The sequence below is a fragment of the Haliaeetus albicilla genome, chromosome 7, assembly GCF_947461875.1.
Source record: "Haliaeetus albicilla chromosome 7, bHalAlb1.1, whole genome shotgun sequence".
In the NCBI taxonomy this organism is placed as follows: Eukaryota; Metazoa; Chordata; class Aves; order Accipitriformes; family Accipitridae; genus Haliaeetus; species Haliaeetus albicilla.
The window spans coordinates 7,615,439-7,627,461 of NC_091489.1; the positions used below are offsets into that span (position 1 = coordinate 7,615,439).

Sequence of the window (12,023 nt, forward strand, 5' to 3'; positions counted from 1 at the left end):
CAACGAGAAAAACATGATTTAACAAATTACTGGATAGCAGTTGGAAAAAATCAACGAGAAAAACATGATTTAACAAATTACTGGATAGCAGTTGGAAAGACTGGTCAGGTTGTACATTCTCCAGTTAGCATCTAACCAACTGTCAGTAAAACCGAAGGGGCACAGTGCTGGCGAACAACAAAATGTGTTTGGTTTTGCAGCACTTTTCAGCAGTGAGATCTCCCTAGTTGGGTGTTTTGGAGCAAGTTGCTGAGCACACACACACAGTGGTGCTGCTGGGCAGGGGATGCTCTTTCAGCAGCAGCAGCCATTCCCATGCAGCCTGTGGTATCTGCTGTGTTGGGAAGAGGAGAGCTCACCAAGTCACTCGGTAGTGTTCTAATATTTACCTTCTCCTCAAGCAGCCTGAGAAGCCATGAAGGTATCTTTCTTCAGCATTTCATATGAAGAATAGCCTTTGCTATGCTTACATGCAGTAATGACCTTTAGTCGGAGATGTTTTACTTGCGCTGCCTGCGGTCTCACCCACACCTTGTCAGATTCAGAGTTTACAGAACAAAGTTCTGCTGGTGTCAGTGGCCAGTACGTTATGGTTCAGACCTTAGAGAAGTATATAAAAAATTTCTAATCACAACCCCTCAGGAAAGTCTCACCTAATTCCCAACTGTTAAAGAGTATCTTAAAATCAGTGCAAAAAAGGTCTTATATTCCTTTCCAAAAACATCTAGCATTGATGACTACAACACCACCTATTATTGCAGTCCAGATAAAGGATTATGACATGAAAACGGCTGTCTTCCGATTTAGACAAAAAATGCCTTTTACCCCTTGCAATTGATGTTGAAGGTAGATACATCTTGCGGCTGTTGTCAACAATGCATTCACCGGAATTGCAAATCTAAACTATATAATATCATTGGAAGCGGGTCTTGGCCAATAGTATAATACAGTTCATTTAGCTGATCATGAGTCAAAGGGAAATATTGATATTTGAAATGGCAAATGTTACCCTGTAGAAGTGGAAAGAGAGAGCACTACTGAGAAGGAGGCTTGGGTGAGAGCCAGCAGACATTTCAGGCTGTGCAAAGTGGTGCTGCTGCTTTTAGCAGCTTGGTCTGCTCTGCTGACATGATAGCAGATTAGGAAAGCTGTGTTTCTGTGTAGACAAATCAGCAAGTTGCTACAGACCCAAGAAAAAAGTGATGATTAGGTCATTTTATAAAGTTGCCTTTTCTGTTGTTAAGCGAAATAAGCACGTTTCCCACACATTAGCTGGTATTTTCTTCTTGCAACATCTCGCACAAGCAAGCCAACACTGTGATTAAAGGACCAACCTTTACCAGGTTAATGGGTCCAAACCATATATTTATTCTATTACACTTCCAGGTCTATGATGATGGGAAATATGTGTACCTTGTGATGGAGCTGATGCGGGGAGGCGAGCTCCTGGACCGCATTCTTCGGCAGAAGTGTTTCTCAGAGCGGGAGGCCAGTGCTGTGCTGTGCACCATCACCAGGACTGTGGACTACCTGCACTCTCAGGGCGTAAGCATTGCTTTTTTGGCTATTCGCATCAACATTCTTAAAATTTGACTTTTAGAAAAAGCAAATAGCTGTGATTTTGCTTCTCTGAAATGTAAATACTTTTTTTTCCCCAAAAAAAGTCTTTCTCCATATTTATAATTACATTTGGTTTTTGAAAGAGCATAATAGGGTTTTTAGCCATTTCCCAACTGAACTGCAGTATGCTGAAGTCGTATTTTCATTCCCAAACTACGCTGATTTTCAAGTTCATGTACCTTGTTGAGATATTACTTGTTTACTTTTTATCACAGTCATCATTGCAGTACCTGATCTTTTAGCAGAATTTCAAATAGGGTCGCTGAATCAGCAGATAGGTAGAAAATCAAATGCTCAGCTTTCCAAATGAAGTGGCAGTTTGAGCAGCTGATGGGAAAGGCTTCTGACATGCTGTTAAAGAGCTGGCTTTTAAAATCTAAGCTCTCTATATATGGCAGTTTGAAATTTTTTCCCTTTTCTACTTTTCAGGGACAAGCAGTTTGGATGACTAGTCAAATATTTGCTGCTTTTTTCTGTTTCATCGTTAAAACAAGTGCATTTTTTGGTTGGGCTTTTATGTGTTCATGATAGTTTGTCAGTCTTGCTATAACAAATAAAGGCTGTTTTCCCACTACTGAAATGCAGCATGTCTGGTAAAACATGCAGCCACTTGAAGTTGCGTCCCTACAGAAAGGATTTTTGTGATACATTTTGAAAGGAGGAAAAAAAAAATCCCTCCCTTCAGGTGTGAGCCACTCACATTGACAGTCGCAAGAAGCCCCTTACACACTTTCCTCCTACGATGGGATTTCTTCTTCGCCTTTCAGCTGAATATTTAGGGCCATCAGGTCGCAGGAGACTCTGACACTGACATGTTTGTACAGCAACCCCCTCTGACTGCCCTCAGAAAAGGTGTCCCCCCTTAGAGCAGCAGCCTCCATCTTAATACACCAGCAGAGGCTGTCGAACATGTTCTTTCTGATTTTAACAGACTTTAACCTTTTTTTTCCCTTCATTTGCCCAAGGCTTTTAAGCAACTTTTCTCCAAAACTTAAATATTTTCAGCATGAGCTCTTGACCTACCTCAACCAGCAGACCAGATATGGCAGCCAAGCCAGGATGCTCCCTGACCTCCTCTCCTCACTTGTTACTCACTGCTTTCTTGTTAAGGTGGTGCACCGAGATCTCAAGCCAAGTAATATCCTCTACATGGATGAGTCAGGAAACCCAGATTCCATCAGGATCTGTGACTTTGGGTTTGCCAAGCAACTGAGAGCGGAGAACGGGCTGCTCATGACTCCCTGCTACACGGCCAACTTTGTGGCCCCTGAGGTAGGATCACTTTTCAAAGCCGTGAGTAACGAGCCTGTCCTAGGAAGCAGTCCTTCCTCCCTCTCTCCCTTTTCCTCCCTGCCTTTACAAGAGGAGCAAGGCAGAAACCAGGCTACCGGCACTTGCACAGCCTTTATTACCATAATTTTCCTATTCCTGATCTTGTCAGGGCAGTTGTTTCTTCTGACAGAAGCCGGTGTCTGTCTTGGACTGACGTGCACAATGCTTCGGCTCATTACTAGGATAAATAGCCTTTTTCCTCTAGCTGCTTCTGCTCAGCTGCTTCCCCTCTAGTGCACTGCATCAGAACGGGATAAGGCTTAAGAGGGAAATCTTGTTGTCAGGAGTAAGAGTCAAAAGAAAAATCCATGCATGAAATCCTTACCACGCCAAAGTCAGTGGGAGCTTTATTGTTGACTTCATTGAGCTAAAGAAACGTCTCTCCTCTTGGCTTTCCTAGTACCAATCCCCCCTGTTATGGGGGAATGTAGGAAAGGGCTGCTTTCCTGTTTTTACAGATGGGGAAATGGAGGAAGACCAAACAGCTTGCCCCAAGCATGGGGAGAGGTGGCTCTGCATCACTGGCGAGTGCTGTTCCTTTCACGCTGCCCCACGGGAGTGGGCTTGGGTCCCACAGCTGTTTGAATGCTTTGAGTTTACTTGACCCTTGGGACATTCCTTCCAATGAAGGAGCAAGAGGTTAATTTCCTGGGTAATTGTCCATTTCTTGGAGTGATGCTTATCAGCAATTTTAGTATTTGCAATACACAACTTCAAATGTATGTCTTCCTCTGCTTGTTATGGTCCTTGTAAGAAAAATACAAAACTATTGCTCTTCAATACTTCATCTGTCCTCTACTGTCAAATACCACTGTCTCCCTGTTGGTATCATTCAGCAATCTTTTCTTCCTCATAACTCTTCTCCATCCAATGTTCATCTGCGTGGTATGTAACTGGGAAGAGAAAAATGGGATGATCTTTCCGTACAAGGTCCTTTCGTGACCAAAAGTTACAGGAATCACAGCCTTACAGCATCAGAAGGAACATTTGCTAAATTGAGACCATTGCCGGGGCAGCATAAATTCAAAGCAGATTTTTTTTGGTAAAAAATCTGCCATTGCCAAGACAGATTGGTTTGTTGTTTTATTGCTGTTTGGTTGGGTTTTCATTTTAGAAACTGGAATGAGCTGTTTAAAATTTATCAAAATACGTAAAAAAAGTTCTGTGGCACCACAGCAGTTCAATTTCTGAACCAAAAATAATCATGTTTGGAAGATTTAAAGCACTCAGGTTTTCTCCAAGGTACAATGTGCTTAACATAGATATAGCTGTTTTTCATGATGGGCTATTGTGTATAGTGTCTGTAATCACAAACGGTGCCGGCCCAATGCAGTTTTAGATCAGACTCTTCTGATTTGAACTGAAAGCAGAAATCACACTCCCAGATGTTTGTGATGAGTAAGACAGGGACTGCTAATGCAGGAAATGTTGGAGATTAATTGAAACATTACCAGAACTGGCAGAGGGATTACATAAAGCCTTAAGTGCTTTTACATTTTACCTGTGATATAATGCTGCCCTGCAGCCGGGACTAGACTTTCACGTTCCCCGCCTGAGCCCCGCTGCGACGTCTGCCATACACCCACGAAACTAAACAAGGCGGCAGAAAGTCAGCCGAGCTGATGCCACAAGAGAACAGTGGCAGAGGAAGGAGGACATGTTTGCCCACTTGGATCTCCCTTTATTTTGGAAACATTTAATTTGGGGGTTAGATGAGAACATGAGCAAAGATGAAGGCTATCCGGGAGAAAGACGGTGGCTGCCACCTAGTGCAAGCCATGCTGTGTGCAGGGAGTGAAGAGCTAGCCTGGGTCAGGAGGGAAAAGGCAGCCTGCTGTTTCCCTACTGATGCAGTAGGGTCCTTTTGGATAAAGTAAGAATATTTTATTCTGCAGTTTTCCTCCAAAATCCGTGAAGAACTACTCGTTTGGCGTTGTTCATTAGCTTTCATACCCATACGCATCTCTGCTTGTGTCACAACTGAGAAAAGCCTGTGTTCGTAGTATTGTTAATCCAATAAAACAAAGCATATAGAAATAAAAGGGGGTTGGATAAATATCCGAGCCATTATCAGAATTGGGTGAACCCAGGGGAAGTTTGTTCCTTGTCACCACAACGCCCTGCCACGTGTGGCACCAAGAACCAGCTCTTGCCTGTATTTCAGATCCCACCAACTTCCTGAGGTGACCTAAACGCCCCTTCACAGGTGGTAAATTCTTCAGCATCGATTAGAGCAGGACACCACTGCCTGTTTTGCAAAGCTCTTTCCCCGACTGATCTATTTCTAAGACACATGCCTGTTCCTTTTTGATAATATCTGCCCCCTAGATCAAACACTAATCGTTTTGGCCAAGGTTTCCCACACTTGCTCCTGCCAGCTCAGTGTTCTTGCTTTAACCACAGTTGCACAGACCTGCTGGAGACATTTTCAAATAGCAGCGACACCAGCTGATAACTCTCACTAGATCCTGTTGTTATCCGTGGGGTGAAGTTGCTGTCGATAAAAAGTAACTGCCAGCAAAGCTTTCCCTAGACACTGGCACAGAGTGAACGTCCCTGTTATCTAGCAGCATTCTTGCAAACTGAATGACAGCACACAGCAACACCTGCTCATCTCTTTAGGGTTGTGTAACCGCTTGCTTAATACCCTGCTCCACTCAATATCATCACTGCCCTTTTTTTCTGCCATTTGCCTTGGACTCGGTTGTCCTTGGTTATTGGAGGCAATGAAAACGTAACTGTTCAAGAAGCAATGAGAATGGCCACACCAAAAGATAAATGTTGGGTATTCGGTCTCACAAGTGAAGCAAGAAGCAACTGAGTTTGTCAAAGAGCAAAGAAGTTTTTCCCATAAAAACTAACATTAATAGAGGGGGAATGAATGCAGGACCTAAAGTTATAGAAACAAATAAAACCGAGACCATATATATGATGCACAGTAGAGAGAGGCAGAAGCAGGATTTTACCAGCTTTGTCAACAGGAGGAAATGCGGCTTTTTCTCCATTTTTTTTTTCCAGGTAGCAAATGTTCGCTCAGCAGCATACCTGGCAGATGGCTGCTTTACCACTCATCATTTGTAAAATCTGTCGAGGCAACATTTTCTGAAACTGCTTTTCCCTAGCAGTTCTTGGTCTTTTCTGTGATGGACTTCAGAGAGGTGAAATCACTCCTGGGTAATAAGGCTGCAGGTCAGAGAAAGACTTGCTGAATTTGTACATTCCTTTTTCATGTGCTTTGCAAAAAATTAATGTATCTACTGATCCATCAGAAGGGGACAAAACTCTCCTTGTGTATGAGAACTGAGTAAACAGAAGGGTAGTTTGCTTTTACGAGCAAGTGGAAGATCTGGGGGTGGTCCATGAGCTTTTCTGAGCCAAGCAGAAACAAAGTTCTTCCCCTAAACTCAGCAACGCTGCCTCAGTTGGTGACTTCACTTTCGCTTGGACCTGCACTGACTCAAATAGGCATTTCTTCTAGTATACGCTAGCATAAATGAAATCTAGATTTTACCCTTACTGCTATAACTCGCCATCCTGTACCAATATTGAACCTACTAGTCAGTTCTCTGCTGAGTACCACGGGTCTTGTTTTCCCCGTAGGAAAAAGGGATCAAGTTTTAGCCTGTTATCTCTTAAGTCCAGTCTAAATGTGTCCACTTTTCTTAATACAGAAGTAAGATAAGAATAAGCCTTTTAGCTTTCTTTGCTGTTGTCATGCATCTTTACTAGTCTGACATTAGGTATGCATTAGTGTGCATCCATTTATTGTATCAAATCCAATCTGAGCTCAGCCCTGCTTATCACTGTCACTCAGCCCTGCGCTTGTTGCATCCACGCTGTTCTTGGTAACCTTTATGTTAAGAGGATACGTTTCAAAGTATTGACGAGCTTTTTTTTAAGAAACATTTTAAAACACTGAAATGTCATTCTGCTTTGCTGTGTGTTAGATGGTCAGAGAGGCTCCCAGAGCCTCCAACAAACTGCATTTATCTCTGTCTCTGTGGAGGTGACAGATGTGCTGGGCTTGAACACTAACCAGCTCATTCCAGCCTGGGCTTCACCTTGCTCCACACCACTGCTGAACGTTTTGATCCTGAGGCAGCCACCTGTTCAAGCCAGACAGGCGGTTAAACCCTGGAAATGTCCGCAGATACAACCACTAATTGGTGCTTTCTGAAGATCAGGAGCTAAAAATTCAGGAATGCAGATTAACCTATTTTCGTCTCTCTCTTTCCTTCACATAGGTCCTTAAACGCCAAGGTTACGATGCAGCCTGTGACATCTGGAGCTTGGGGATCCTGCTGTATACCATGTTGGCAGGGTGAGTGAAGAGGTTTTCCTAGAGCAGCCGTCTCCAGTGGTCTTAGCACTTTAGCACTGATTAAGCCAGAAAGGAGTCACAGAGAGAGACAGCAAACTGTCTGGCCTCCTCTGAGAAACATGCTCAGTTGTATGAGGCAAGAAAAAGATGCCAAGACCTGGAATTAAAATAAGTTTTTCCAGAACACATAAATATCTTTGATACTTTACAAGTTGTTTAGGTTTTTAACAGCCTGGCCCATAAGCATGCGCTGAGACCTAGACTCCTAAAAGGCTCACTCACCACTTAAGCAGTTGTCGTGGTTTAACCCCAGCCAGCAACTAAGCACCACGCAGCCGCTCACTCACTGCCCCCCCATCCAGTGGGATGGGGGAGAAAATCAGGAGAAGAAGTAAAACTCCTGGGTTGAGATAAGAACGATTTAATAGAACAGAAAAGAAGAAACTAATAATGATAATGATAACACTAATAAAATGACAACAGTAGTAATAAAAGGATTGGAATGTACAAATGATGCGCAGGGCAATTGCTCACCACCCGCCGACCGACACCCAGCCAGTCCCCGAGCGGCGATTCCCTGCCCCCCCCCACTTCCCAGTTCCTAAACTAGATGGGATGTCCCATGGTATGGAATACACTGTTGGCCAGTTTGGGTCAGGTGCCCTGGCTGGGCATGAGAAGCTGAAAAATCCTTGACTATAGTCTAAACACTACTGAGCAACAACTGAAAACATCAGTGTGTTATCAACATTCTTCGCATACTGAACTCAAAACATCGCACTGCACCAGCTACTAGGAAGACAGTTCACTCTATCCCAGCTGAAACCAGGACAGCAGTATGAAAGTTTTAGACTAGGAGAGAAGCATAGGAGTGTGAAGGGCCATACCATGTTCACCTTATCCACAAGAGGATGTTAATTTGTTTCTATTAATACATGTATTCCCTTCCGCTTCATTCTTCTTCTACTGTTGTTGTTATCAAGGTAACTGAGCACCTTTAAAGGCTAAAAAAACCAACCCAAAATCCAAGCATAATTTTCAGATACTATTTGAAAAACATGCTTCAGAAAGGACAGAAAGTAAATGAACAGACCAGCAAGAACAGCAACAGGCAGCAAGAACTTGGCAAAAATATACTTAGCAATGTATTGGCTAAAGTTAAATATTGACACAAGAAGACCCAGACAATGAGACGGATTGAACTAAGCAGTGAAGGATAGGAATAAGATGTACTGGGTTGAATGGGAAGCACAGTTTGCAAACCCAACCTGGAGTTATCAGGCCCCTGAATTTCATTTCTCAGGGTATGGTATGTGCATATTTATCGTACCTAAATGCAGCTTGAAACTTTTCAATGACGTCTCACAGGTCTTTAAGCTGCTTCATGACCATTCAGCTGTGGCAAGAAGCTTGGATTCATCCCTAGATTTATACAGAAAACAAAGAGTTGGACCCTACCTTTCTGTTATTCATGTCTCTTGCCTCATGGATTGTAGAAAAGTTGCCAGGAGTTCCTGTCCCATTTTGTTCCTGAGTACAAATGTGTTCATCATTAGCTGAAATATATTTTGACTTGCTGGGGCAGTCCCCCAGTCTGCTGGGATCTCAGAAAACCTGCTTCCATTTGGCTAATGCCATAGATTTGCAGTGATGCACAACCAGAATCAGGAAAATAAAATCAACACATTATCCATAGTCGCATTTGTTTAGCTGATTATATTAAAAATGCTTCCTTTTTAAATGTGAAAAAAACCCACCAAACCAAATATATTTGAATCTGAAATACAAATTGCACAACTTGGTGGATATTAAATTTGCCGACAGGTGCTATTAACCTGTATCTCACTTTTTTCTGCACTTAGAAAATAAGAGTAATGCGAACAGTTGAGAAGTGCTGACTTTTTAGGTACCACAACTACAGTTAAGGATGGTCTTGTTCTTCCTCACCAGAGGAGAGTTAGTAGGAACTGAGTATTATTTGCATCCAGGATTTTATTCTCCTCCCGTCATCACTATGAGCAGAGAGGGCTCAGACAGCCAGGATGAGAGCACAAGCCTGGGATCCTGTTATTGCAGGTAGTGACAGACCTCAGAGTTTTAGCCAGTCCTTAACACTTAGTGCATCTCTTCTGACAGTTATAGATTGGAATAATATTATGTATCTCCTTGGGCTGAACTTCTGTGAAGCCTGAGATGTTTTTGAAAATTAGAAAATACAGCATGAGGAATTGAATTTGCTACTAGAAACCAGGTGGGATAGCAAGCTGCGGCCAAACTAACTGTTTAATGATCTAAAAACTACTCTGGCAAGTTTTCAGAAGAGAAAAGACAGATGGAAGGAAAACCAAAATAATACCCACTTCTTCTAAATCTACACAGCTGTTCAAGATTGCAGAGTAAAACTTGGCCTGATAGATTTTAGTCAGTCACAAAAATCTTATCACTTGTCACTTTATGAAGACAAAAAGTGTGCCTTCTGCATGTGACGCTAATTTTGTAAAGCTGGGTGCATGTTACTAGTCGTTTCTGACTGGCTAGATCAGGAAGTAACCTATTGCAGATCATTTGTTTTGCCCAACAGACTTGCACGTTATGGTTAACAAAGCATTGCAAAATAGATTATAAAGGGTTCTTTTTTCTTCTCCATTTTTCTGTTTCAGATCCTAATTTTTCTCCTTTATTATTTTTATCCTTTCTTGGCATTATCAAGGTACTTCTGTTGGCAATGAAGCAGAGGTAAAACAATTAAAGAGGTAAAAACCTGTCTATTTTTTTAAAAGAATATTTCATTCCTAAAAAATGAGAACAGAACAAAAATTTAAAAAAAACAATTAAGGAATCAGTCTTTTCCTCTGCAGAACAACTTAATATGAGGAACCACCGGACTGTATCGTTTGAGTGAAAATGAAGCAGTGATGTCTGTGGTCCATTCTGGAACCAAATTCCTGTTGTAATCGGTGGCAGTTAGCACTAGATCCTAGAAATCATATACTTGCAAATTACACTGTACTTTTTTCTCTTTTTTTAAACAGGTTCACTCCTTTTGCAAATGGACCAGACGACACCCCAGAGGAGATTCTGGCCAGGATTGGCAGTGGCAAATACGCACTTACAGGAGGAAACTGGGATTCAGTATCTGATACTGCAAAGGTCAGTGAACACTCCTCAGATTTTGTTCTTGTTCTCTGAAAGGGGCTAGCAGTCTGCAGGTGTAACAAACTTAAGAGAGAGATAGTCAGAAAGGTTATTTCTCAGTGCCTCATGAAATAAAAGCTTGCTTCTTTATGCTTATACCACTCTGCATGAAATACTGTGTCAGGAATTTTGGTAGTTTGTTTCCTTAAACTAGAGCATAATATAACGCCATCAGTTGTGAATGCTCTGGAGATTGAAATAGCACAGAACTCTTTTTTGGTGCAACTGAACTTTTAAAAGAAGTGTAGGGTTGTCAGTGCCACAAATGTATGGTCCCTACGTGAATCACCTTTTTGCTCCTCAGAGTTACAGAGGAGCAGACAGGTTACAACCTAGCATTTTTAAGTCCTGTACAGTTCACAGTTTTGGCTGCCCATCTATCACAAAGCATGGAAAACCCAGGAGATAAAATACATCTGGTGCTGAGACTTCTGGGCACGAAGCTGTGTACTAGTCTATGAGACAGGTAGGTGGGCAGGAAAGCTGGCAAGCTTCCAGTTGCCTGACATTAATCAAAAACTTTGACAGGATTTAGAGATTCCTGCAAGAGATTTCAGGTTTAGCAACTGGTAGTATCCAATGGAAGAACATTCATATATCCCACCACAAAACTGCGAGCAATCCTAGTAACATATTAGTCTTGCTACCAACACCTATGAGCCTCACAATGTATTTTTTATCAGATGTCCAGTTTTGAAATTAAAATGTTCAGATGTGGTAGCACTGATCTTATTGAATTTTAGCCGCCTGAATGTTAGATTTCTATTCTAAGCTTCTTTTGCAAGCATGTTTTGGAGTCAGTGAGGAGATGCCTCCCGATGGCAGCCTCTCTCGGTGGAGTTTACCACCCCTGCGACGTCACCGGTAACTAACACTCACTCAATAAGCTGAATTCCCTCCACGTTATCTTTTGACGGGATTATCAGCTGAGAGTTGAACATTACACTTGAAAATTTTAAAGATGAGACTTTACACTTAAAAAATACAAAGCATATCTGAAGTGCATCCCTCTCTCCATTGGACATGCTGGTGATGACACTGCCACCGGGAAGATCTTAGTAAAACCTGCACTGCTATTAACTACTTTTTCCCTTTTACTGTTTTATTCCTTTTAAACCCAGGACATTGTGTCTAAGATGCTTCACGTAGACCCTCATCAGCGCCTCACAGCAGTCCAAGTCCTAAGGCATCCATGGATAGTGAACAGGGAGTACCTGTCTCAAAACCAGCTCAGCAGACAGGACGTTCACCTGGTGAAGGTACGTCCTACACCCCTGCCTCTTCCTTCCTTGCAGAATGAGCTGTCATTTCTGTAAATATTCTGGAAAGTGACAGAGGAATTGGGAAGATTATTTGCCGCAGAGGCCAAATTTAATATGGCACTGTGTTAACAGTAAAGAGTTTTGACCTGCCACCTGCTTGATATTTTTAACTTCAAGCTGCCTTGTAATGACCTGGTGGCATTCTGTGCACATACTGCTACCCACCGCTTTTTGAGTCAGAGACACCCCAGTGTTTTGCCAGCCTAAATGTTTTTATCATTTCATGGAGACCA

At 42.3% G+C, this 12,023-nt stretch overlaps 1 protein-coding gene and 1 long non-coding RNA gene across 5 annotated transcripts in view; both read left to right on the forward strand.

Annotated features, from left to right (window-relative positions):
- RPS6KA2 (ribosomal protein S6 kinase A2) overlaps nucleotides 1-12,023 on the forward strand; it is a 308,863-nt gene that overhangs the window by 294,090 nt on the left and 2,750 nt on the right. For all 4 annotated transcript variants that reach the window (XM_069786870.1, XM_069786872.1, XM_069786871.1 and 1 more), the window contains 5 exons: nucleotides 1,387-1,545; nucleotides 2,731-2,892; nucleotides 7,197-7,273; nucleotides 10,306-10,423; nucleotides 11,590-11,727. In XM_069786870.1, coding sequence (XP_069642971.1) covers nucleotides 1,387-1,545; nucleotides 2,731-2,892; nucleotides 7,197-7,273; nucleotides 10,306-10,423; nucleotides 11,590-11,727 — 654 coding nt within the window. The remainder of the gene's footprint in view (nucleotides 1-1,386; nucleotides 1,546-2,730; nucleotides 2,893-7,196; nucleotides 7,274-10,305; nucleotides 10,424-11,589; nucleotides 11,728-12,023) is intronic.
- Nucleotides 7,289-9,025, forward strand: LOC138686048 (uncharacterized). The gene is made up of 2 exons (XR_011325348.1): nucleotides 7,289-7,574; nucleotides 8,119-9,025. It is a non-coding gene; the product is annotated as an uncharacterized lncRNA (long non-coding RNA).